Source organism: Drosophila guanche, unplaced genomic scaffold (assembly GCF_900245975.1).
Source record: "Drosophila guanche unplaced genomic scaffold, DGUA_6, whole genome shotgun sequence".
NCBI classification, from domain to species: domain Eukaryota; kingdom Metazoa; phylum Arthropoda; class Insecta; order Diptera; family Drosophilidae; genus Drosophila; species Drosophila guanche.
In genome coordinates this window covers 4,821,128-4,847,728 of record NW_022995744.1, presented here as the reverse complement: position 1 = coordinate 4,847,728, position 26,601 = coordinate 4,821,128, and the positions used below count along the sequence as shown (strand labels likewise).

At 46.6% G+C, this 26,601-nt stretch overlaps 3 protein-coding genes across 4 annotated transcripts in view; 2 read left to right on the top strand and 1 right to left on the bottom strand.

Moving 5' to 3' along the window:
- Positions 1-2,858: 2,858 nt before the first annotated feature.
- LOC117579302 (retinal-specific phospholipid-transporting ATPase ABCA4) lies at positions 2,859-8,395 on the top strand. The gene is made up of 8 exons (XM_034265110.1): positions 2,859-3,101; positions 3,184-3,670; positions 3,728-6,464; positions 6,537-6,764; positions 6,823-7,114; positions 7,169-7,804; positions 7,877-7,942; positions 7,998-8,395. Exons 1-8 carry the CDS (start codon positions 2,878-2,880, stop codon positions 8,293-8,295), a joined length of 4,968 nt encoding a protein of 1,655 aa, XP_034121001.1. The 5' UTR covers positions 2,859-2,877; the 3' UTR covers positions 8,296-8,395.
- A 6,257-nt stretch (positions 8,396-14,652) lies between these two features.
- LOC117579303 overlaps positions 14,653-26,601 on the top strand; it is a 26,329-nt gene continuing 14,380 nt past the window's right edge. The window contains exons 1-8 of one of the 2 annotated variants that reach the window (XM_034265111.1): positions 14,653-14,771; positions 14,830-15,095; positions 15,158-16,745; positions 16,799-18,938; positions 18,996-19,139; positions 19,191-19,471; positions 19,536-19,697; positions 19,766-19,950. In XM_034265111.1, the coding sequence (XP_034121002.1) occupies positions 14,749-14,771; positions 14,830-15,095; positions 15,158-16,745; positions 16,799-18,938; positions 18,996-19,139; positions 19,191-19,471; positions 19,536-19,697; positions 19,766-19,949 (4,788 nt within the window). In that variant the 5' untranslated portion in view covers positions 14,653-14,748 and the 3' untranslated portion in view covers position 19,950. The remainder of the gene's footprint in view (positions 14,772-14,829; positions 15,096-15,157; positions 16,746-16,798; positions 18,939-18,995; positions 19,140-19,190; positions 19,472-19,535; positions 19,698-19,765; positions 19,951-26,601) is intronic. The other variant, XM_034265112.1, reaches the window with a different exon arrangement.
- On the bottom strand, positions 22,616-23,910 carry LOC117579305 (cysteine and histidine-rich protein 1-like). Its single transcript, XM_034265113.1, has 2 exons — positions 23,046-23,910; positions 22,616-22,980 (listed from the first exon to the last, which is right to left on the bottom strand). Exons 1-2 carry the CDS (start codon positions 23,814-23,816, stop codon positions 22,657-22,659), a joined length of 1,095 nt encoding a protein of 364 aa, XP_034121004.1. The 5' UTR covers positions 23,817-23,910; the 3' UTR covers positions 22,616-22,656.

The following is a 26,601-nucleotide window of genomic DNA, read 5'->3' as shown; positions in this document are numbered from 1 at the left end:
AGAGAGACTGGAGGAAACTTCCTCTTCATCCTGTTTTTTGCTGTTGTTTTTTTTTGGGAGTGAATGAAAGACTGAGCCAAGTCTCGCCCTTGTCTCGCCCCCCCCCCCCCCCCCCCCCCCCCCCCCCCGCAAAAGTTGAAAGCATTGCACGAAAGTTTAATTGAGAAAGTTAAGGAATTTCAATTAACTGTGGATATTTGTTATTTTTATTTCGGAGGATGCCGGGTATCCTATTCCTGTTCCAGGTCCCAGGTCCAGGCAGGGTCCTGGTCCCCGTCCTGCTCCTGGTCTTCGCTCTAGTATTTTTGGCGTATTTTGTGTGTTGAGTCATGTGTGCTATTGGCTGGCAAGTTTTTCCTGCCGTCGCCATAGAGGTTTTTTTTGTTTGTTTTGTTTTTTGTAGCTTAATATCCCATTAAGTGGCAAGGAGCTGGAGTCTATTAGCCAGCTGCTCTTAGCTCATTTAATTTTGTTGTGGAATGGGCCCCGCGACTGTCCCTGATGCCCGATGTACTCCCTTTGTGTTTAATGTGGCTTCTCATTGCTCATTGCGCTGCTGGCCATGTGCCAACCCCTGAACGAGGCTCGGCTCTGATTTATCCAGCCGTTCCCAGCTAATCCCTTAATCAACCGACTGCAGACAATGTTGGTATTTCCCTTTTCTCTTTTGTTTAGAGGCCTTTTGTTAATCGCATTAATTGCACTCAATTGAAACTACTTTCTGTTGTTGATTCCCAGTCGGCATTTGGCCAGGATTTGTGGCAGAATGTTGCAGTCCATGAATCAATCAATCAGTCAAGCCCAATCATTTGCAAAATTGCCATCTTCACCTGGGCTTTGGTGTTGGCCTCGTCTCTGGCTACAGCCTTGTGTTTTCTGCGTTGACAAGTCATGTACGCGTTGGTCCCTGTCCTTGGGTGTCCCTAACGCTATCGTGTGCCTGCTGCTGCTGCTGCTGTTGTTGTTTAATTATTGTTCGCGCTGCTGTTGGCTTACCAATATACCGTTAACCGCTAACGAGTTAAGTGCTTTGCATGCCCGCTGAGCCTCAACCGCAACCCACTGCTGAAGCACGGCTGGGCGGGTCGGGGCGTGTCTCAGAGAGAATCAAGAGAGCCAAGAGCCAACGCTGACATATCCTTGATGAGTTCTGTTGACCAAAGTCATTACATGGCGAATGTTGAATGATGAAAGCACCTCGGCCCCAGCCTCGCCCTCACCACACAACCCACCATTGACCCAAATCCCACATCGCTGCAGTTTGTGGAACGGGAACGGTGACAGAGGGGGTAGGGAGTTTAAATGTTGCGGTGATGGCGGATAATGTGATTGAGGCCAATTGGGGTGCAGCCACAGTCTAAGCCGCTTAATAACAATGACTTGAAATCAATATCCAAATGCCGGAAGTTGCAGAGAAACAAATCAAATGATTTACCCCGATATTTCCATAAATATTTTGACGCTGGACTGGAATCAAATCCAACATTGAGCATATGTACACACACACATGTAAAATCTAGTCTAGTCTCAAGGACACATCACATTAGAAGCATAGCATACAGAATTAGATAATTACCATAACAAGTGGTTCAATTTATTGCCATATAAAACGGTCAGAGAAATTGTATTATAGTCTAAAGCTACCCACCGTCCACCGTACCCACCCATCGTGCACTAGCTCATAGCTGGAATCGGCGTATGCGATTCGGGAAATTATGTTACCGTCCAATAATATAATTTCCCGAATCGCATCTCTGGCACATCCTGGTCTTGGTTCTCCTTAGCAGTGAGACATCCTACTGCTGCCCATCAAAGCCAGGGGGTTGCAAGGATGGATCGCGTGTTAGTGGATCCTATTCCAGATGCAGCTGAGAAGGCAGGTGCAGTGCACCACTCCATACTGCATGGTCATGCAAGGGCCATGCAATATTTCGGGATGCAACTGCGACGGCGGGTGTAGAGAATAAAGGAACCTACATTTTACCAAGATGTTCTCTCCGTGAAAATAAAACTGAAACCTAAACTTTGAGCTAGCTTTTTATTCAATATAATCTGGTTATACTCTGAAGGAATTGATCAATTTTCTTACACAATCTTTCTCGTGCACTGTTCGGAGGCGAGCGACATGAAACGGTTGGTGTTGGTGTGTGAAAAGAGCGAGAGAGAGATAGTGATACCAAAGAGTAAGATGGATAACGCCAAACGATCTTTTTGCGCACGAATTTTTGGCACATCAGCGCGCAACAGCAGGCATGTTGAACTGTCGAAATGTTGACTTTAAAAACTCGGGAAAAGTCGAAAAAGAAATTATTAATTAATCTATTTATCCTGAGATTTAAAAGTCGAATTTTATTAAAAATATTTTTGCATTTCAAAGCCCAATATTTCTCTTCGATTTGCGTACACACTCTCATTACTACTCTAAATGTATTTAGTTCAGCCGCAAAACTTGTTGATTCACATTTAAAGCCCCACATTGGCCAACCCCAAAAAGCGCGCTTTGAATGCCCACTAAATATCCAAAATCTGGGGCAAAACTAATAAATCATTTAGGGCAGATTTTATTTCACGTGTCCGGTTGGCATTGGTTATCATTTAACCTATCAAACGAAGGGTAAGTGTTTGCAGAATGGCATAAGTGGTAGGTGGTCAGCTGTGAGAAGTATGAGAAGTATGAGTTGAAACATATGTCAAAGGAAATATTCATAAACAAAAGATAAACTTGAATATCTCGTACCCAAAGCATCAAGTGCTCAGTGTTTCAGCTGTCAAGATAGTTCCACTCGCAGTGCAAACCAAACACAAAACTTGGATCGGTAACTCCCTAAAATCATAACTACCGTAATTCTTTCTTCCAGAACATAGAAAATAATAAATATGGCAAATGAAAAGGAAGAGCCAGTGGTCTTGTCCTGGCAAAAGAAGTTTTTATTGATATTGTGGAAAAATCTATGTGTGCTCCTGGGACGTAAATGCCAATTCGCTTGCTTGGTAATAGTATCTATTTTTAGTGCGCTGGCACCCCTCCTTTTGGGCTTCGCGAGTAACCTTGCTTCAAGCATCAGAGAAGAAGATTCCCCCTTCATCCCCCATAATTCAAGGTAAGTATTATTTGCCTAGTACAAATCTGGAAGACAATTAAAAGTATAATTTAACATTGTGTTCATGGATTGCTACACGCAGTGAAATTATCGTCTGTTACTCGCCCCAGAATAAAATTCTTGAGACGTTTCTTAGTGGGGTGACCCTACTTGACTATCCAACCTATTTTCGGGATTTTGCCGATGGCAAGGCCTTGGAGGAAGCGCTTACAAAAAATATTTCGTACGAGGGTGCTTTTGGTATAGAGTTTCCCGACGAGTGGTCCGACATAACCGAGTTGCCGCACAGATTCCGGTTTGCTCTGCGGTTTTCCGTTGACAAAGAAGATTCTTTTTTTTTGAACATTTTGATTTCGCAATTCCGAACACAAACGCATTATCGGAGAACTGGGTTTTTACTTCTTCAGACGCAAATCAGCCAACGGTATCTGCAGGTGAAGAATGGGACCCAAACTGTTTTCCGGACGCAATTCAAAGAACTATATGAAGAGATTAATTTGTCACTAGATGATATGTTTGTTATATTTTTAATATGTGTTTTTTTATGCCCGTTCACCATGGATGTCAAGGTAAGCCTACTATGATCTTCCTACTACAATGACTTCCCTAACAGTTGCGAATCGCAGGATATTGTCCAGGAAAAAGAGCTCCAGCTGAAGGAAATGCTGAACATCTTCGACGTAAGCAACTACCTCCAATGGCTGGCCTGGTATGTCAAGTCCATGATAGTTTTATTCATGGTTTCGTTGATTATTACGATTCTTTGGACGGCGATAAATATGCCTGCCTTTAGGGGGGGAAACCCGTTTGCCGATATGGCCGTTCTCCCTCACACCGACTGGTCGGTCTTTCTCTTCTATCTGCTTGTGTGCAGCCACTGTTTGATCTGCTTTGGCTTCCTGGTCAGCTCCTTCTGCGCCCGCAGCGGTTGGTGTGCCATCATTGCCGTTCTCCTGTTCCTGGCCAGCTCTTTGCCCAATTTTGTCATAGACAAAGACAGTACTGGCACAGTGGTGAACATCCTGTGCAGCATTTTTGTTGTGTCAGCCATGAACATGGTCATGGATCGCATTGTCATATGGGAGAAGGAACGTCTGGGCCTCCAGTGGAGCAATCTCTTCAAGACGTCCTGGCTCCATGATAGCATTAGCGTGGGTGCGATATTAATGATCATGCTACTGATCAGCCTGATCTCAATCCTCATCTGCCTGTACATGGAGCAGGTGAGGCCAGGGGAGTTTGGCACTCCACAGCCTTGGTACTTCCCGTGCACCAAGCGCTTCTGGTGTCCGGCCAAGTACATGCGCGGAGTACTATCCCCTCCCGGGCTGTTTCCTGTCCGACCCAGCGACGAGGAGCGACCTTTGGATAGGTCTTCGCCACCAAAGCACTCCAAGTTCGTGGATGCCAACGCCAGAGGCAAGACCTCTGGAGTACAAATCAAGAATCTCAGCAAAAGCTTTGGCAAGCGACAGGTGGTCGCCGGTCTGACATTCGATTTGTTTGAGAACGAGATCATGGTGCTCCTGGGCCACAATGGAGCTGGCAAGACCACGACCATACAAATGTTGACGGGGACCATTCAACCCAGCTCCGGCACTGCGATCATAAATGGCTACGACATACAAACCGATCGCCTCCAGGCCCGTCGATCCCTCAGCATTTGTCCGCAGAAAAACATCTTCTTTGATGGCTTAAGTGTGGCAAGCCATCTTCAATTTTACAGCCGCCTCAGAGGCCTTAAGGCGGCAGCGGTCAAACAGGAGGTGGACAAATACATACAGAAGCTTGGCCTAAAGGCGAAGGCCAGGAGCTCGGCCAAAAGCCTCTCTGGTGGCACCCAGCGACGGCTAGCCCTGGCCTGTGCCCTGTGCGGCAACGTGAAGGTTCTGTTCTGCGACGAGCCCAGCTCGGGCCTGGACCCCAACTCGCGGCATGAGCTCTGGAAGCTGTTGCTGGATGAGAAGCAGGGCCGCACCATTCTGCTCACCACACACCAAATGGACGAGGGCGAGGTATTGGCTGACCGCATTGCCATCGTAAGCGATGGCCGGCTCCGTTGCCTGGGCACATTGGCGTTCCTCAAGAAGCAAAACGAAACCAGCTATCTGCTCACCTGCGAGAAGGGCCCCAACTGCAATGTGTCCAGGTTGACCCAACTTATAGCCTCCCACGTGCCCAACACGCGTCCTCATAGTAACATTGGATCTGACGTGTCCTATAGACTGCCGCATCGCGTCATGGGATCCCTTGGGTCACTTTTCAACGACTTGGAGCAGCAGAAGGAGCAGCTGGATGTGGTGGGATTTGGTCTTAGCTCCACCAGTCTGGCGGACATATTTATGTCGCACGGTGCGGAAGATCTAGGGGGTAGTGGGGGTCGAACCAGCGGCGGCGGATCGAATGAGCAGAGCCAGAGACAAAACCAGGAGCAGAACCGCTATCAAAACTTTTGCTTGCGCTACCTGGGCCAGTGGGAGGCCATGCTGCTGAAGAAGATGCTCTACATCTACGATAAGAAGTGGATATTTCTGGCCTTGCTGCTGCTGCCCATAGTAATCGCCATTATAGTCCTGATTCGAGAGCCATCGGAGGGCTCGATGCTGAAGAGGCTGCCGATAACATTGGCCGACTATAAAAGCGATGACGTCAAGATAATATTGCAATCCACATCGAACACGGGCCCTGCGCGGGATATGGCCAATGCATACCAAGAGTTGGTCCAGCAATACGGCTCCGTTGAGAGAACAAGTCAGAACATAGAAGAATACATAGGGAAGGGTCAAGAAACTCCCGAACGGATATACGAAATGAAGCGCAGTCTTATAGCAGCAGCTACCTTCGACCAAGAGACAATCGCCTGGGTTAGAATGCGTGTCTTTCTTCATAGTGCTCCCCTTTCGCTCAACCTTGTATTCAACGCCATGGCCAAAACGATGGTAGGCCCCAACGCGAGTATAGAGGTAACCAATGCCCCGTATCAAGGGAAGAATTCACAGCGTGAACGTATGATGTCTTTAATAATGGCCATTTGTGTTATGCTATATTTGGCCATTGTCTTGGGGATGTTCGGTATGTTAGTAGCGCAGGAGAAGGTGACGCAAACGCGGATGCAGCAACAAGTATCCGGAGTGAACATGGCCACCTATTGGCTGTCCCATTATCTCACGGACTTGGCTTTATACTTTGTGCTTTCGCTGGCACTGTTACTGGCGGTGCACGAGCTATGCCATCCCTTGGAAATGCTTTTGATTCTCATGGTCATTGGAGTGGCGGTTCTGCCACTTACCTATATGATGGTAGGCCTTTTCAAGGACTCCGGCACGGCGGTGGTCATAATGATTAACTTGAACATTGTATGCGGTAGGATTTGTGATCGTTTGTCCTCAGAGAAGCATTTTCAGTTAACCCCCAAACTATTTTCTCACTTTGTAGGTGTTTTTTTGGGCTTCCTTTTAGCGTTGACCTTTCCAATGATTCCCATAGGTGCTAAAAAAGAGTTTATGGCCATATGTTACCTCTATCCTGTGATTACTGGCTATTTCGCTGTTGCAAACTGCTTTGCAAGGTTTCAAAAGGGCCAGTCTGCTGACTTAAGAGAAAATTATAAGATGTACTGTACTCCCGGATTCACCCTTCAGATAGACTTTTGCTCTTCCCTTAGTACGTATCTTTCAGTAGGTATCATAAATAAGAGCATCTCTATAGGTATTTCTTACAGACCTTCTGGATTGGGTGGAGGTGAGGTATCTGCTGATTTGTGGTTTTATCTACATGTTGATACTGATATTTGCCGAGTACATAACCATGTTGTGGTATGGCATAAAACAAATTTTATGTCGTTGTTGCCGGCCAAATGTAAAAAGCAACGATGGAGATGTGGCAGCTGTGGCCGAAAGGATAAAGGAAATGTCGGGCGAGGATCGCAACAAGCACGCTTTGGTCCTGAACCGAGTCTCGAAAAGGTACTTACTCATGTCTGCCGTAAGGGGAATATCATTTGCTGTCAAACCGTGAGTAGTGATTCGAGTGCAGCGGTGCAAAAACGATAACTAAATATACTGCAGTGGCGTGTGCTTTGGCCTGCTGGGCGCCAATGGGGCAGGCAAAACGACTACCTTTAAGATGATTGTGGGCGACATTGGCATGACGACTGGGAGTATTCACGTGCGTGGCTGCAGCCTTATGGTGCGTCCCACGGCAGCGCGGAAGCAGATCGGCTACTGCCCCCAGCACGACACGCTCTTCGACTTCTGCACTGGCCGTCAAACACTTAGGATCTTCCTTCTGCTACGTGGCACACGCCGGGAACTCCTCAAGAAAGCCATTGAAAAGTTGGCCTCCGACTTTGGCTTTTTTGTACATTTGGACCACAAGGTCAAGGACTACAGCGGCGGCACCAAGAGGAAGTTAAACGCAGCGGTGGCCAGCGAGGGCTTATCGCTCATTTGTCTGGACGAGCCCAGCTCTGGAGTCGATCCGGCGTCCCGGCGTCATGTGTGGAACGTCCTCTCCTCACTGCGGGACGAGGGTAAGGCGGTGATGCTGTCCTCTCATAGCATGGAGGAGGTGGAGGCCCTATGCACGCAACTGGCTATTATGGCGGACGGGCAAATACATTGCCTGGGGTCGCAGCAGCGCATCAAGAATAAGTTTGCCCAGTGCCTGGTGCTCAAGTTACACGTGGAGACGAGTCCGGAAAGGTGAGCCGCTTAAGTTTCAGAGTGCTCAGTGCTCGTATAGAGGTAACATTCTCCACCAACACACCCTTACAGCATGGTGCACACTGTACAGAAGGTAAAGAGTCAAATGGAAGCGGACTATCCCACGTCATCGCTTGAGTAAGTTGCATTCAGACCAAGCAAACACACTCACTCGTAATGATTGCCCATTCAGGGAAGAGTTTGGTGGCAGGCTCACTTACCACATACCCACGGACAAGCTGCGATGGTCTAGGGTTTTCTCGTACATTGAGAGGAATCGCAGCCCCTGGAAGCTGGCAGACTACTCTCTGACACAGCCGTCGCTGGAAGATGTACTGCTGGACATTGCCAAGAAGAAAAAGAATGAAAAGAATCAACAAACTAATCCACCAAAGACTCAAAGCAGGCCAGAGCAGAAACGTGCCACAAAAAACGAGTCTCCGAAACCTGATAAAGACAAAGGCCGATCCACTAGAGGAAACAAAGATTAAGCCTGTACAAATGTAAAGTGATTCCTGGTCCAACTTCTAAGCTAAATTAAAAGTAGTTGTATGTTTAAATTTGTTTACAAGTAAAGCACAATAATTAGTATCGGGTGAAAGTACTCCTTTCTGTTTGTCCCATTAAATGTGTTTAGTTTGCGGCTAAGCTTGTTGATTCCCATTGGAAGACCTCATCCATGCACGCATTGAGCACATTCCCAATGCATTGGGTAACCGCAGAATGAGCGCGAATTGAATGCCCACAAAATGCCCAAAGAGGGGGGAAACTAATAAATAAAATGAACATTTCGCCGAAATGCTGCATTTAGGCAGGTTTGATTTCATTTGCCCGGTTTGTGTTTGTTTGCATTTTGCTATTTTCGGTGAATGGCCATTAAATAATTATTTGCAGAGCTTTGGCCACAATGAGAATAATGAATTGCAACAAAGTGAAAATCTAAGCAAATAAATAATACATATTTAATTCTATTTCAATTCATTAGCTAATGTAATTAGTGGACCACGCCCACACGCGCCTCCCTAAAGTCTCCACGTGGAAGCGGCAACCCCTTGTAATTGGATTAAACTCAACGCCGAAGGGCCCCGAGGATATTCGAGGGTATGCGTCTGCCCACCCATTACATGGTGGTACACTCGTACGCAAACCAAACAAAGTGTTTCTGCAATTGGAATAATGCAAATTTGACAAAACAAAGGTGAAACTTACTGAAAATACGAGTCTGTGCCACCCTGCCATGCCCCTTCCCCTATCCACCCAAATGTTGCCTCGACAACCGTTGCGGCGCAGTGGTTTAATTACATTTAAAAGGCTCTCATTGCACGGGGCGTATGCTTTATAAACCAGAGAACAGCAAAGCAGGTGTACAGAGTGGAGGGGGAATTGAATGCGAAAGGGGAATTTATTCAGTTATTTGTTTGTTGGTCTGTTTGTGTGCTTGTCTGTTGGCGTGTGTTGCGCATAATTCAATAAACAGAATAACGAGTGACGTGCCACAAAACTAATGAACTCAAAGTGAGGCAAATGCAGAATACGTGCACGAGAGTGCAGTATCAGTTGCATTCATCACGTTCGCTTATGCGTTCCTTACACATTTCTCTAATTGAATAATTAAAACACAACTGAAATGTATTCTGCAGAAGAGGCGATTAATTGGGGAGCTCGTTAGGTGCACAACTTCAACTTTTGTTCTTTAGCAGGCTTGCAAAATCATCTTAAAGTCTAACCAAAGGCTTCTTCTACAGTCTCTGTCTTAAGTTCAGCTGCAGCCGCAAAGCAGCCCTTGAAACGCCACCAAATCCAGCAGTCAGGAGTCACAGCGAGATGAAGAACAGAGCTAACATGCAATCACGTTGACAGACTCTTTTAAGTAGAAAATGCTCGGGTGCAAAATGCAGCCAGAGAAAGAAAATAATCCCCCAGCAGGAGTGGGTGGCTGTTCCTCTTGCTCTCCTGGAGATGCGCCAACTGCAGGATCAACTTTTCAGTTTCATTTGTGTCCGTGAGTCACGTGCCCATCTCCAGCACGCACACACACCTGCTGACACACCCATGAGACACACATGAGAGCTGATCCCTGCTACTTAAGAAAAACTAAGTGAAGCATATAAGTAGCAACTAATTTTCAAGCTGACGTAACAGCAGACGACAAGGACAAGAACGAGAACGAGAACGACAACGACAACGACAAAGAGCCACGGCAGGGAGACATCAACAGCTGTCTGCTCCGTGTGCTCTCTGTGTGTGCTCTGTGTCTGTGGTTGTATCCGTTCTAGTTATTTTTCTGTTATCCTCTCCGTCAGCTGCGCTTAATTTGCGCTCATTGCTCGCCAATGCGTAAATGGGAGAGAAACAAAGAGACAAAGCGAGGGGCGAATCAGAAACCGTTGCATAGTTTTTGGGGCTGTCCAAAGTTACAAAGAAAAGCATCGTTCAAGGCAACATCGAAACTTGCCCCAAAACAATTTAAAATTACCTCACGTATGTGTGGGAAATTGCAAACGTATTGTGGGCGTGTCACCGCCTCCCGCCTCCAATATATACTCGTATATCTGGCAGCTTATAAGTCAAGTGCAAAGCCAAGCCCAAGCCAATGGAAGAAACGAAACGAAACGAAACGAAACTAAACCCAACTCTATCCCATCTCCACTACTGACTATAGCAATTTTCGTTGCAAAACTTTTGGGCTAGGCAAGCAGAGTGAGTGGGGGGCGTGGCCGAGCGCTGGCAGTGCTGTGGCATTTTAAGTAAAATTTTATAGAGCATACCTTGCGGGTGCTGCTTGTGCAACGCTCCTAACGATGTGTGTCTGTCGTGGGTCGGGGTGTGCTGTGTGCGGGTGGTGGCGAGTGCCGGTAAGGTGTTCCCGAGAAGAGCTGAGGAATGTTGCTGATGACGTCGCTAGACGACAGACGAATTAAGTGTTTCGTTATTGTTGCTGCCTGGGTTGTGTGCAACGAAGCGTATTGCCAGCAATGCCAGCAGTGCTATCCAGAGGCAGCTAGGAGCAAGGCGACACAGTGGTCGATGTTGATCTGGCAAATTACCAACTCCAACTAATTACAACCAATAAACAAAATAAACAAATATATTTATAACATTTTAAAAGTTTTTTTATTTAAAATATATACAAAATTAAATAAAAAATAAAATAATAAACACTTTCAAATAATTACTTGACTTGAGAAATGAATTATCAAAAAGGAATTCAGTTAAAAAATTAAATAAAATATTTACATAACATATTTAATTAAATTGAAGTAAAAAATTCATTGTAACTGTTGCAATAAATAAATAATTTATTCTTAAATTTAAATTTTTAATTACAAAAAAATGTCACTCGGTTCGAGTATGATTTTGGCTCATTCAAATACTCATTTCAAATTGAATGTAATAACCTTTGTCGCCTCTCCTGGGCAATTGTCTTCCCAAGTCCGAGTGTCTAAGTGAGTTTGTCTGCCATTCACTCTGAGTGCGTGAGACTCGTTTGCTCGGCTCCAGCTATAGTTCCAGCTCCAGTCCCTCAGGGCGCAGTGCTGTGCTCTCGAGTCTCTTGCCTTTTGCCACTTGCAACTGCAGTATTGCTGTTTCCTTTTTGGCCGAGGAAATGCATTATCCACTTAGGTGGCAAGAGGGGAAAAGTGCCTCGCTGGGTTAGCAGCTACTTAGCGGGCCAGGAACAAAGCCCTTACAGCTCTCCCAGCTCTGTCTCTCCGCTCTCCAAAGCCAGACAATCGTGTGAATCGAATGGAATGGTATGGCTGGGGATACTTCATTAAACTTGTGCTAATTCGCAACACCTAAACATTGATTGTGTGCCGCCTTCTGCACCATGCACTCTGCACATAAAAAGCTATTGACACGCACAGAAAACATTCGCAGATACAATATCTATCTGTGGTTGCTGGCCAAACACTTTACTTCTAATGAGGCAACTTTAAGTGTGAGAAACTTTTACCTGGAGAGGGGGCTCAGAGTGCTGGTCTCGTCTCGGTCTGGTCCGGGTTCCGGTTTTGCTCTATCATGTGTGATTCGAGCCGTAAAGATAAAGCACCAAAGGCAAACGCGCATGGGGAGAAGGGAATGTGTGTGGAGTGTTGGCCCAGCCCCTCTTGGGGGGTCACGTGCAGCTGCTTAGCATCCAGCAAAGCAACCACCAGCGCACCAACCACCAAAACCAAACCAAGCCCAAGCCAAGACCCGCTTCATTTCCTTTCTCCACACATTATCAATAGAGCGATTGGCGGAGTTGGTGGCAGTTGGGGGGCTGTTCGGGGGCGAGCTGTTCAATCTCAGTGATTGACATGCGGGCGCATTGAGATACGCATCACATTTCCAGCAGCAGCCATTTAAATGGAGAGCGAGAATTAACTTTAATATGAATCGTTTTGGGTTAAAGAAAATTCGATTCGAGAGAGGATAGAGTCTTTTTGGGTTGTCTAAAAGTTGCTTCAAGTTTTACTGCTTCATCGGCGCTAAAGTATTTCCAAATCCTCTAAGCTTGAGCAAAAGCGAAAGACTGATGCAGAAAGTGCAATCAATGCCAGAAACAATGAGCAAAGAATATGAATTGTTGCGTTGACTTTTAGACAAAATTTAATTCAGCAAAGTTATGACAAAGTTTTCCCCCTCCTCGCTGCCAGGTTCAACTGTCGACGATTTTCCGCAGCTCCAGCCAGACCCTGCTCCCGATGCAGTGTCAGACATTTCCTGCAGAAAGCATTCTGTGAGCCGTTTTGTGATATGCTGCTTAGCTCTTGAGGATTTGCCAAGCTGCTTTTGTGTTTTGGAATATTGGAAAACGCGTTTTACTTTCTTCTTGTAAACGAGTGTGCTGCTCTGATTTCCCTCACCCAACCGCCTCTTGACGACTCGTACAGAGCGAGGGAAAATCTTTTATTTTCATCCTTGTTGTGGGGTGAACGAAAGTGCACGAGTAATGCAAATGCCAAGCAGCTCAACGGCCTCACATTTCACAGGAAAAACGTCTTAAAAGCTTCCGCCCCGGCTTTACATGCCATCCTCTCTCTGTATCTCTCTCTACCGTTTGGATTACATACACATGACACCCAGACAATCAATAACCATTGACAAGCCACAAGCCCAGCAACAACCACACAGGGACAACATAGCAGACGCATTTAGTTGAGATCCGTCACCCCAGCCCGAAAGTATGCTTGGAAAGGTTCTTTATGGATCGCCTCCTCCTCCACCTTCTCCACCAACATAAACTGCAAATCGTTAAAGACGATGTCATCGTCATCACGTTTCGTTTCGTTTCGTTTACAGCTCTCAACATTTCGTGGCTTTTTTATATGATTTGATTACATTTTTCGCATTTTTTTTGCGTCTGGGATTTCTCGATGGCTGCACTAAGTTCAATTGACAATTGAAATACAATATTTTTATTTGTGCCCTCTGCAGACAGCATTCAAAATATCCTTGCTGTCATAATAATATGAATATTGTAGGTATTACTTTTTTTGTCTGGTCGTTTTCCCCCCAAAACCGATTACGGTAATGTCGACAAGCGATTGGCGACAGGCTATCGAATGATGGAGATGGGATTCTGGGAGGAGGGCAGTGCGTTCGATTACTTCACCGATCCAAGACTTTGACTGAAATAGGTCAGACGCTTGATAGGTAGGTATGTAGGTACATAGGTACGTACCACAGAACTGGGAAGAGAACTACGAAAATCGATGGAAAATTGAATTAAAATCTTATAAATAAATTAAATATAAATTTGCCTCAATTTAAGAATATTTATGTATTATTTTTTGTTTGCTCAAACAATTAAACTTTATTAATTAAAGTATTGTGAGATGAAGGCTATATTCTCAGAGGTTATGCGAGGTAGAGGCACCAAATATTGAATCCAGATGATACACAAGTGTGTTTGAAAATTTCCCAGTGGTTCCTAGGTGTTCCTAGGCTTCCAAGCCTCGAACAAATTAAATATTGCTTCCGAACAATAAATGCAGAAATTGCCTTAAAAGAAATCAAAATTCAACTCTATTAGAAAAAGAAAAAAACAAAAATTAACTTAACTTTACACTTTTGATTTAAATTTGTTCCGGAATTATTTGTCATTTTACTTTAAATTTTGATTTCATTTCTTGTGATTTGTATTTTTGGTGTTATTTGTTGGCATTGTTGTTGTTGTAAGTTGCAGTGATGGCGGAAAGTGTACGCAGCCTACACTGGGAATCGAACCCAGGACCGGACACTTGACAGGCAACAGCTCTACCCCCTAGGCCATGTCCGGTGGCGATGAAAGGTGTCAAAATGTTCTACTTCAATTGCCTCCTCTAGGCCTGCTACGTTTTTCGAAACTTCAAACTTGAAATTGAAAGGATGTTCAATGGAAGTTAGGACTTATGGTGGGACCAATACATGATGCATCTTATTCGTTAGAGTAACTTGATGAAGAAAATGAAGAAAACGAAGAAAATGTATAAAAGAAAATGTTTGTGGTATCTGGCAGGAGGCGAACCTCTGTCTCCCCGTTCCAGCATCGCTCAGTCTCTCCACCGAGCCATGAGCCAGGCTCTGAGCGAAATAACTCATAAGGAAGCATGGGACGCGGGACACTACACCCATCAATACTAAACCCATCAATACTGGATCAAAGGATCAATGCTGCTCTCTAAAATCGTTATAATTCCTGTCTAGGAATTCCTTCGAGCAATGGGCTAAAAATGTATTTATTTTAACTCGAAATTATTCTTCAATAAAACAGTTGATTTAATGGCATACATTTTCAAATCTAAATGTGATGGATGAACCGGTATTCTTTTTATTCTTCTTATTCTAAGGAACCAGAAGTTTCCATTGGCATGGAAACCCTTTTGTCGTCATAGCAACCCTTTAGCTTGTTGACTTAGAAATATAAATCCAGAACAGAGCTATTGTCGAAACAGTCAGCACATAGTTATATCAGAATGAATATATCATCTACAATTTGGTAAGTTTTGTGGCAATAAACTAAAGATGATGTTAAGTTGAGCCTGGTGCATCCTCAGTTGGTGCAACGTCTGGGACAAGGGCAGCATTGTGAATGTGGGCCCCGATGTGCTCGCACTTCGCAATGGGAATGCGATCAAGTTTGTCCACATGCAGACGCTGGCCGTGAGCTACTTCAAGGCGGAGACGGTGGCCACGGGACTGCACATCAGCGTGTTCGCCGGCCACAATCGCTTCCCGCTGTTTGCGTTTGCCGAGGTGGTGCTGCGGCCCCACATTTACATCTACAAGTATCCGGAAATGGTCAAGTTTAGCACCATCGCACGTGAGTGGGGAGAGTATATGGAGTATCTGCGAAATGGAGTGATGATTACGGCATCTTTTCAGCTCACATGATCAACTACAATGACATCAGGTTTTCCGAGAACGATCTGCTGGTGGGTGTGGGCGGCTATCCGGACTATCCCATCTGCGTGTTCAACTTCCGGACCGGCAGCCTGATGGTGGAGCAGGTGACCAATGTGCCGACGGTGTCGCGAGGTCTCTGCGTGAGCAACTCCAACCTGCCGACGATTGTGCAGTTCCACAAGCAGGAGATGAGCATCCTCTGCTACGAGATCTGCTCCATTGAGAAAGAGTCCAAGCTGCACCAAATCTCCTACGTGGAGGTGGGCAAAGACTATCTGAAGTCCTGGGAGAACTTCATGTGCTTCGGCGACGACAACAACCTGTACGTGGTGAACGACTACGGGGAGCTTTTCCAGGTGGACATTGCCTGCTTCCTGCTCAAGACCCAGTGGAAGCCCGTCTACCTCCGCGAAGATCTGGAGCACACGGCTGCCCGTCCCCATGCCCTAACCCTGCACCGCATGGGGCTGCTCATCTCGAACAACACGCACGCCTTCTACCTCAAGAAAAAGGCCGGAGGCTACTCGGTCGAGTGGCTGATCGATCAGCAGCGGCTGCAGGACATAAATCGGTTCGTGAGCAATCAGAATGGAGAGATCTATGCCGAGCAACGGCTGGGCAGCATCGCTCAGGTGGTGGTCGATGGGAGTGCAGCCTCGCTGGTGGATGTCCTGCCCACTGGCAGTCCTGTGATCACGTTCCGAGTGCTGATCGGCCTCAAGGACGAGTGCGTGGCTGTGCTGCATAGCGACAGAGTGGCCATAATGGACCTGGCCAAGGGGCACACCCTGTGCGAGGTGCCAGTGGCCAATGCCTGCATCATGCACTCGCACCGCAGCATGGCCATCGTCATTGTGGGCACCGAGGACGGACGCCTCTGCATGGTGCACTTCGAGAAGGCCACCGTGGCGAGTGTCACATTCGAGCTGGAGACCAACACGCTGCCGGTGACTGCTCTCGACTTTCACGACAATTGGCTGGTGTTCAAGGACCAGGCCAAAGGCCTGTACATTGTCCAGCTGGAGTACAGGCCCCACAAAATGACGGCCTACCTCGACCTCAGCGAGCACCTCAAGCAGGTGTTTGTCCACAGCTTCCTGCTGGTCGAGGGTCCCCGCCTGATTGTGGCCATCCATCGGGATGCCAAGATCAAGCTGCCAGGCTCCGCCACCGAATTGTGGATCTTCAACTGGGGCAAGGACAAGCGTTTGCATCGGCGGGAGTACGCGCTGCCCTGTTCATATGTTTCGTTCTGTGTGCAGCCGCCCATTGGTCGCTGGACGCAGATCGAGATTATGGGCGTGGCCCTCGGCTCGCCCAACTTTGATCAGTTTCTGCTGAACGAAAAAGAGGAGATCCATTGGCTCGCGTCTGTGCAGACGCCGCACTTTGGCTATATTCTGGGTGCGATGCTGACGAAGAATCTGGTCACGTGGAGTGTCGGAGGCATTGTTGTCCATTTCCGGCAGCACAAACGATCGCGAAAGCCCTTCATGGTCTGCCGTTTCCTCAATCTGGCGTTTGTTCCCGAGAATCTGCTGCGTGTACGCGAGTGTTATAATTCCAAGTTAGTGTAGATCTCCAACCTACAGTTACCATAATCAAATGCCACTCTTACAGGTACCTCATCATTCTCCTGTCCAATCAGAATCTTCGAGTAATGCGTCTGCCCTCACTGTCAGACTGTGTGCGGGAGAATGTGGAGTTGCCGCTGCCCAAAGAGGATTACAATGTACTGGAGCAAATCGAGTACAAAGTCAGCCCCTTCGTGCCCATCACCCTGAAGAAGGAGACAAAGGAGGAGTACACCAAGGCGGATCTGTTCAAGCGGGACAAAGTCTTCAGCATGATCGGGGAGTTTGCCGCGAAGGTTACGGCCCTCATAGACTATGACATTTCGGTGACGGGCAAGACCAGGGGCGTGTTCAAGAAGTTTTGCTTCAACTACAAGTGGCTGGACGCCCTCACGGACGAGGCCCACAAGCTGTGCACCCTGGAGAGGGCCTCGCTGGAGCGTGCCATCGAGGATCAGTCGCGCATCCGAGACTGGATCATGCGGCTGGTGACACGCGAGGCCGTCAGCATCAACTACAAGGTGAGATCGATCTTTGCGGATGCCAATTTCGAGAGCTTCTCGATGCGCCGCAAGCCGGATATGGTGGAGTTTGACAAGTATCGGTTCTACGATCTGGAGGATCACATACGCATGTCCATGGGCTCCATGGAGGACATGGAGGAGTTTATACAGCAGCAGCGCAAGAGTCCAGCCATCAAGGCTGCCGTCCATGACCATGAGGGCCAAGGAGACACAGAGGTGGCAGAAGAGGAGGAGCACAGGGGGCTGCAGGAGCTGAAGCCATTCGTAGTGGAGGGTCCCAGTGTCTACGAGCACATGATGGCGCCCGTTTTCCAGCTGCAGGACAAGAATATCGTCACCTCAAATCAGCTGTACAATGAGACTTGCAAGTTTCGGTACTACCTGAACGATCCTCTGAAGCAGGAGTTCAACAAGCTCTTCCACGAGGCCCAGCAGCTCAAGCAGGACACCATCGACAGTGTCCTGAGCACCAACAAGGTGCTCTACAAGATCTACGACAACATGAACATAATGCTGCGCCTCCTCCACATGGATCAGTTCGAGCCGCCCGATCTCACGGTGCCCGCGCTGGCCAAGGATGAGGTGATCAAACGGATCATGGAGGTGGACGACTCGGAGATCAAGGCCATCAATCGACGACGTCGCAAGACCATCGATACGGGCGGCAAGAAGGGGCGACTGCTGCTCTGGTCGGTGGAGTTCTGGTCTCGGGCGCTAATCGTCATGATGGACGGGGTGCTGGAGAAGTTGTGGGAGGAGGAGATCAAGAAGGACATACCCATACCCGAGTTCATGCTGAAGAAGCAGCCGCACGAGTACAGTCTCGAGGATCAGAAGATCTTTCGCGTCTACGAGGAGGCAGTGCGCCAACTGGAGGAGGATCGCCGCAAGTATCTGCGCATCCTCACGGAGAACGAGGCCAAAACCCTAGATCTGAAGAGCAAGCAAATCCTGAAGCTCAACCAGCGAGTGGCCGAGCTGATGATACTCAAGCTCAAATATGACTTTGCCCTCAAGCAGAGCCGCCTGCGCCTCCTCACCGTCGAAACAATCAACTTTACCCGCGTCCACATCCGCAAGCGCATCGCCATGTTCCGCAAGGATTTCGACAAACTCAACGACTACATCAGGCGCTACGGAGCGCTGCTAGAGTTCTGGGAGCGTGGTCTGGCCGATGCCAAGAGCCGACTGGAGGCCCAGCAGACCAGGGATCGCGCCATCGAGCGATATTTCCGCAGCACATTCCTCAACACTGTGCCGCATGCCCAGCACGAGATGACAAAGCTCTTCAAGAAGCGCCCCAAGCTGCCGGCCAAGGTCTTCAATTCGGTGCTCATTTGCATGGAGACTTCGCACAAGCTCAGTGGCAAGCAGAGCCAACGCACTGCCTTCCCCCTGCCCAAGGAGATCCAAGAGTTCCTGGCCTACATCGGAGAGATCGATGCGCCCAAGAACTGTCCGCCCCAGGTGGATGCCAAGAGCTGGGAGTCGTTCATCAAGCTGCGCCGCCAGAAGATGGAAAGCGAAGTGCGCCTCAAGGCGGTCGGCTACCAACTGGCGGATGGTCAGGGTTACCTGGCGAGCATAGCCAAGGATTTGACAGCCCTCAAGGACTCCAAGAATGTAACCCAAAAGAGCTCCGAGGAGAGCGTTCAGCGATATGTGAGTTGGGTCTTCAGTTAGTGGTCACACTATGATGGTTAAACGTTCGATTTTCAGCTGGAAGTAATGCGGAACATGACGCTGCAACTGACACTCACGCTGGGGCAAGTGGAGGTGTCGGTGATGGGTAATGCCGAGTCCTTGAGCAACACTGTGCTGATGCATGTGGAGGACATCAATGAAGTGAATCGTTTGATACAGGTGAGAGACATGCCATCAAATGGATTCCCCTAAGTCCTCCCCTTTCCACAGGATGCTGGAAACAAAAAGATCAAGGCCATGCAGCGTGTGGCCATCTTTCGGCGCCAGGTGATCTTCAAGGAGTGGGAGCACAAGCTGCAGAAGGCAAACATTGCCTATCTCAAGTACATGCTCGATGCCATCGAAAAGTGCAAAGTGTCCATGGAGTTTCTCAACATCCTGCGCAACTGGGAGAAGGTAAAAGCCGAGCGACAGAAGTACATGGTCGCCGGTGCCATAGAGCGAGTTGTTGAGCAAAAGATAGCGGCCTTCAAGAGGCACATCGAACGCATGTAAGTTGCCCTAGGCGGAGCTCTCCTAGACATCGACCTCTAATCCGTGCCGCCTCCCTTCTAGCAATCTCAAAATCGATATTGTAAAGGCCAATACGCTGGAGATTAAGCGCAAAAGCCATGCTATCGATTTCAAAATCGAACGGATCAAGGTGGACGTCACATTCCAGAACACCCTGCGCGACACCATGATGGAGGAGAAGCGAGATCGTGAGCAGCGTGAACGGTGAGAGAGCGATCAAACCTCTGCCCCCACATACTGATAAGACTCTTCCTCTCTCTCACTTTCCGCAGAATGTCACAGATTAAAGCCCATCGACAGCTCATGGATAATGTTCGCCGTCACTATGCCCATGTGCTGGAACTGCAAACGATATTGGAGCTGCTGCGCCTGCGCACCTATCCGACCTTGGGCCCACCCCTGCCCCACTGCCACCCGCCCGTACCGGAGCACATACTCAGCTCGGTCCCACCATAGAAGAGGGTGCCACAGTAGTTCAGAAAACTATGAACCCTGCTGCTGGCAGAAAGTTTCCCCGAACTGCAATTAAATGTTTTCATTACGCCAAATGAAAATTTATTAGTGGTTTGCTCTTGGCTCGAACTTGTTCTCAGACTTGGGGTCTGGTCGCTGGCACTTAATTGGGTTTGGTTTGTGTCTGCCTCTGTTGGAGACTCATCTCCCTTGGTCGGCCACTTGGAAAGATGAGCTACAAAACTCAACAAGAAATTGTCTTAATGGATTGGCTCTTGAAACGAACAGTCAAAGTGGCAAGGCCACTCCCAGACGGGAGTGGAGCAGCTGCCACGTTGCCAAGTGGAGGAGTCACTCAGGGTTAAATATATCAAATTTCTAGGCGCTTTGCCATCATTGCGTGTAGAAGTCTAATTTTATTCAACGAAGAACCAAACAAATCGCAAATGTTTCAGTACTGGAATGGCAGTTTGGAATCATTGCGTAATCTAGCATCTAGCTTATAGAGCTCTCGCTTATCTGTAGAAACTAACAAACTGTACTTTTCATTCGCTCAGTGAGTCAATTCTCAAATCAGAACCGCAAATCATGCTGGAAATTAATTATTAAAAAACTTTATAGATGCGACCCCGAGCGATGAACCCAAGTAGCTCAAGTCTGAGTGAATGAAAAGTGTACTCAAACAAGTGTGTGACTTAAGTATGGATAGTAATCCGGACACCTTTTGGCTGCAAAGTTCAGTTTTGATGACTTTTTCAACAGCGCACCGCAGTGTAAATAATTGAGCTGTCACATCCATCGTATGATGGCATAATGGAATATGTTGTTTCTAATCTTCTATATACATACATTGAAATGCTGAAATATGGAACACCTTATCGGGGGCATGTCGAACAAAACCTCAGTATCAGCAACAGCATGAGACCCTCCGCCACGTGCTGTGTGCGCTGATGTAATCTGTCTTATCTGAGAAAGAATTCATTTTTAAGTGAATTGGAAACAAAGCGACAGAAATTGTTTGCTCATATTTGTAGCAAAAATAACTCAGATTGGCGAAATGTTTATATTTTCTCCCCATGGACAATTAAGTACCACAGGGACTGGAGCGCCAGAGCCTCCCAAGTTCATATCCAAAACACTTTTAATGTGTACTTATTTTTCTTAATTTAATGAACGGGCAAACAAACCAAATTTCGAAAGAATTTTTGGCAGATAAGCTCTTGAAATGTTTCCGGGTGCTGCATTAGAAGGCGTTCCATACCCGCACAGTGGGGTTCAACAAAATAAGGCTTGTCTTTTGCAAATTACATTAATTACTTAAGAACATCGCATAATATTTACTAATTTCAAGTCATTTAATCTATACTAGTAGACTTCATGGTTATTAAAATATGCTAAAGCACAGTAGAAAAAAAACATAAAACTCAACCACAACTCAATTAAATACAATCCTACATAATTGTATGCCTAAATGTAAACATACAACACTTTAAAATACATAAAATAAATTATGCACACACATACTGACTCGTATATTTATGTTAAATGTGATTAAACACAATCCCAGTTAAACCATATAAAAATCACTTTAAATTAAACAGAAATGAATGGAAAATACTTTTGAATTTGCGGTTTATTTAATACATAAAACACTTCAAAATACTTAAATTAAAACATAAATTTTAATCAATTTACATTTAATAAATACATAAAATAAAATATATTACAATTATAATACAAACAATAAAAATAAATATTACATTTACGGAATGCTTATTATGAATTAAAGTCAATAAAAATGTGAAAAATATACAATATACAAATTAATTATCCCTATATATTTTAAATGCTTTAATATTGCTGTCAAAATATAAGTGACAAACACTTTCTTTCACTCCCATTTTCGTTTTGTATTTTCCATCTATTTTTATTTGCGTTGCCTTTCCCTCTGGGTGGTACAACAAATACGAACAAATCGTCTAGAATTTTGAGCACTTCACTTCACTCTAGTGCCTTATCGGTGATGGTGCGCTTCTAAGCGCTTGACCTTGATAGTGCCAGCGATAAGCCGGACTCCCGTCTCGGCTTCAGCTCGGTTTCAGCTCGGTTTCAGCTGCGACGCAAAACGAGGTGTAGTTGTGAGCAGTTTGGTCTAGCTCGATCAGTACTCAAGTCAACGTTCCTCCGTGAAGATCAGCTTTGAAGCAGTAAAAAACAAAAACTAAAAATGGCCAAGATTGCTTTGATTTTCTTCCTGTTCGCCCTTGTCGCCGTAAGTTGTGATAGGAACTGTGACTGTGACTATGGCTGATGGTTTCTGGTGCTTTTTAGGTGTGCATGTGCGCTCGCGTGCCTCGTGAGGAGCCCGCCAAGTCGGAGTTTGAGGCTCAGATCAGCGATCTGCTGGCCAAGGCCAAGGATCTGTTCAATGAGGACAGCGTTAAGGTAAGGCCTTGACCATGAGCTGTACCCAAAACTGTGTGCCTAATGCACCCGCTTTTGCGCTTTTGCAGGACTTCCAGGAAAAGGCCAAGGCTGCCGCTGCCGAGGGTCTCGCTGCCTTCCAGAAATTCTCCAACTCCCTGAACGAGCAGATCCAGAAGTCGCCCAGCCCCTAAGAAGGTGCCCAAACCATCCAGTCAACGAGAAAAGAAAATCATGACAAAATATGTTGTGCCCAATAAAGGTTTATACTACAATTTAAAGGCGATTAATAATGCAAAAACATCCACAAACGGAGCTGGATCTCGTTCATGGCAAACAGCCGGTACAGGGATTGCGGTCCCTCCAGGGGCAGCTTTCGACGCCCTTCGCCCTTGTTCTTCGCATCAAAGATATGGCTATAAAGCTGCAAGCGTATGTCGTGCTGCTGCTTGACACTGCCCACACCCTGCGGCATCCGGATCATGTAGTCGACCATCAGAGCCCCTCGCGGGGTACTCAACAGCAGCAACTGGCAGCTGAGAGTGCGTCTCTCACCAGCTGTCGTCAGATGCAGGCGCAGCACCCACTGCTCCTCAAAGGCGGTGATCGTCTGTGGGTTCAGAGAGGGTCAACAGTTGACTTTGCGACTGGTTATGATTCTTCCGAAAAATTCACCTCAGATTCGAGAAGCACGAACTCTCTCAAAAAGTCCGAGTCCCTGTTGGGTATCCTACTCATTTTCACGTTTCTAAAGTTGATGCGACTGGCACTCAGCTCCCGGTGGAGTTTCATCAGAGGCACACTGGAAAAACGCCCCTTGGCATTGGCGAGCTGCAGAAACTTCAGGATGTCGCTGCCATTCCTCTGGGGAAACCCACAGGCGGCGTTATGCGACAACTCTCTGTCCTTGAGAGTGCCCTCCCAGGAGCAGCCCAGGCATTGGTACTTGCAACGCACCACACGCAGCTCACAGTCGAACTTCAAGTGTTTTGGGAGCTCTTTCGCTACCGACAGCTCGACAGCGCAGCTCGCGCATTCGATGGGCAGCTCCCAGAGGGCCTGGCGCACCACAAGATTCTGCTCCAGATTGTGGCAGGTAATGCAAATCCGACAGGAGGGGCAATGGGCATCCTTGTCCGTGATCCTGGCATCAGCCAGTATGTGGTTCGTGCAGTCCTCGCACATAATGTGACCATGTTTGCACTGATAGCTCTCCTCCGGATGCGGCACCTCCCGGCACACAACGCAGAGCAGTAGATTATGCAGCCGCTTGTGAAGATCAGAGGCGCCACCTTGGCCACCTCTTGCCTCAACCCCACTGCTTTCCATGGTACTCAGAGTCCCATTTGGTTCATCTTCATTTGTGTTTTCAACATCGGATAATCGCGGCCTCTTGGCGGCTGGTGGCTCGTCGTTGTGGTTGGGATTGTCGCTGGCATTCGACATTATGCATTGGCTTTACAAAATTTACTATCTATAGATGTGAGTTTAATTCAACAATTTTCATTGCCTGTGAGATTACACAAAGTGTAGAGAGTGAGTGAGAATGTTGCTTGCTAGGCGTTCACTTTCGAAAACGATTATTCCAAGGCCAAGCTGATGCCACAAAAACCCCAAAACCAAATCCAAATCAAATGCTCCCCTGACATTAATCTAGCCAGCGTGCCTGCCGATAGGGGCATTACGAATGTACCAAATTCTGTACAGGAAATACCAACTCATTGGGCAATTATTGGAGGAGGCACAACGCGATTTGTGGGACCAAACAAACGGCTGTGAAAAGGTGACATCTGTGAAATATTTGTCAGTTATTTTGCACACCTGTCTGAGCAGCAGCAAGAGGGGGTGTGGCTCTAACATGAATAATGTATGGATTTTTCTCCATGCCAGCGGAGCGAAGTATAATGCCAAATTGTTGCTTAGACACTTTCGATACACGGAATACTGACAAACACTCGTGCAGAACTCTTCCGCACTCCATGTGTAAATACTTACGAAAATATATACGTGGATACACAGGATGGATTGGCATTTTTCTGTGCAATTCCGTATGGCATTGTTGTGTGAAATTTGCCGCTCTCTTCGGGGGGCTTTTCTTATGCAAACGCTTCGAGTGGAGGCTCTTACTCATCCTGCTACGAGCTTTGATGTGTGCTCGGTGCTTGTAGCAGGTGTAGTAAAATTTGTCACACGAACGGGCAAATAAATTGGCCTCCTCTGAGCTCGAAACAGAAGCGAAAGATGTGTAGGGACATGTCGATGCGAGTTTCATTGCCCAAATGATTTATGTATTAAAATTGTGTGTGAAAATCCTATTTAAGTTCCTATTTAAACTTTAAACTGGCTACCAAACAATTGCCAACAAAAAAGTGGCTCCAATTGTAATAAGAGGCAGACAAAAATCACGCAGACGACATGTGCAAATCCATTGAAAGCCATTTGATTTCAGTTTTACATGACCCTTTTGCTTGTCAATCCGTTGGCCAAAGCAATTCGAATTTAATTAAAAATTTATTAAATTCTGCCACAGAATCCCAAAGAAAAGGCAAAGAATGTGGCACACAGTGGGAGTTGGAGTGGGTTTCCACATTGAACAATTCCCAAAAGCAACAATATGGTAGCCCCTTTCTCTGAGTGCGTGTGTGAGTGCATTGTAATGCTAATTTAAATAACGATAAGCTCAGCAACACTGGCGACAACAATGCCAACAATAATAGGAAAACAATTTGGCATTCTGTGATTTTGTCATCTTTTCACAACGCTGTTGCTGTTGCTGTTATTGTTAGAGTCCAGGCAGGGTCCATTCACTAAGCAGTGCAGTGAAAGCTCCTCTAAGGCAGTCATCCCTTTCAGAAATCTCTAAGCTCCCCATTCCTATCCGTATTTGCTGTTTCCATCCGCTAGAAAACTGTTTTAAATAATCGAACAAAAGTCGTTCTGTTTTCAGTTGCATTTTATGCTTTTTATTTTCCACTTTAAGCTGCAAGGAGGAAAACATTTGTCTTCTGATTTTATTCCGAAGAGTATTAAGTCTTCATCGGGCATCAGAAGTAAGTGTATTTCCCAGTAGTCCCCACACACTCACCCTTACACACACACACACACACACACACAAATAAGCTGCATTAGCGTGCGAGAGAGAAGGGGGAAAAAGAAAACAAATAATAAAGCCACTTGCGCATAAAGAAGGAAACACACACAAAAACCATAAAAAAAAACTACAACAAAGTAAAAAAAAAGTTGTGCATTCTGCGTGTGCGAGCGTGGAAGGGGTTCGGAAGGGAGTTGCACTAGCTAGCTGCTGGCATTATCCTTTCTATCACTTGTCACATTTTCGCATAATGGCGTCATTGCTGTTGTTGCTGCCGCCTGCCGCCTGCCGCCTGCCGCATGCCGCCTGTTGCCTGTTGGCGTTGCTGCAGTTCGCGAACAATGAATACATTTGTAATGTTAATGGAATGCAGCGGGAACAACATGGAAGCCAGAACGAGAACAACGCCAACCATTTTCCGCTTGCCATTGTTGTTGCTGCTGCTGCTGCTGCTGCTGTCGCCTATATTTGTTTGTGTGTTTATCAGCCATTCGCTTTGCTCTATAAAAGCAGAGCGAGCGAGCTCTCTCCTTTGCCTACAGGCAGAGGGTTTCACTTCATCAACAATGTTCTGGTTTGCCGGATTCATAGCGATGGCAGCGTGAGTCGTTAGATACTAGAGGGAAAAGCAGAAGAATTACGAGAGAATTAAAGGCTCCTAGGGATGAAAGAAGGAGCGACGGAGGAGTGATACCAGAAATATCATAAAATATCCATTGGCATAAAAGGGTTTCATAAACTGAATCTATCAACTCTATAGACTGTCATCTCTGGCATTTGTGATCTCCAATACTCATGTGCCTAGTGCAGTGCATCGAAGCATAAAATAACGTAGACATTTTTATTAGAAATATAAACAGCAAAAAGCAAATGCAAATGCACAGGCACACACACACACGACGCACAATGTGGCAGCCACAATAAAGAAATAAAAGGCTCAGCAGCATAAAGGGGCAGAAGCAGGAGCGGCAGCAACATAAGCCTCATCGTCGTCGGTGTTGTCGTTGCGACATCAACAAAAAGCACAAAAGTATTTGCATTGCAAATGCAACATAATGCACAGCAACAACATTTCACAGACAGACAGACACATTTGCTTGCCACTTCCGAAGGATGTTGCTCCTTGCAGCAGCAGCAACA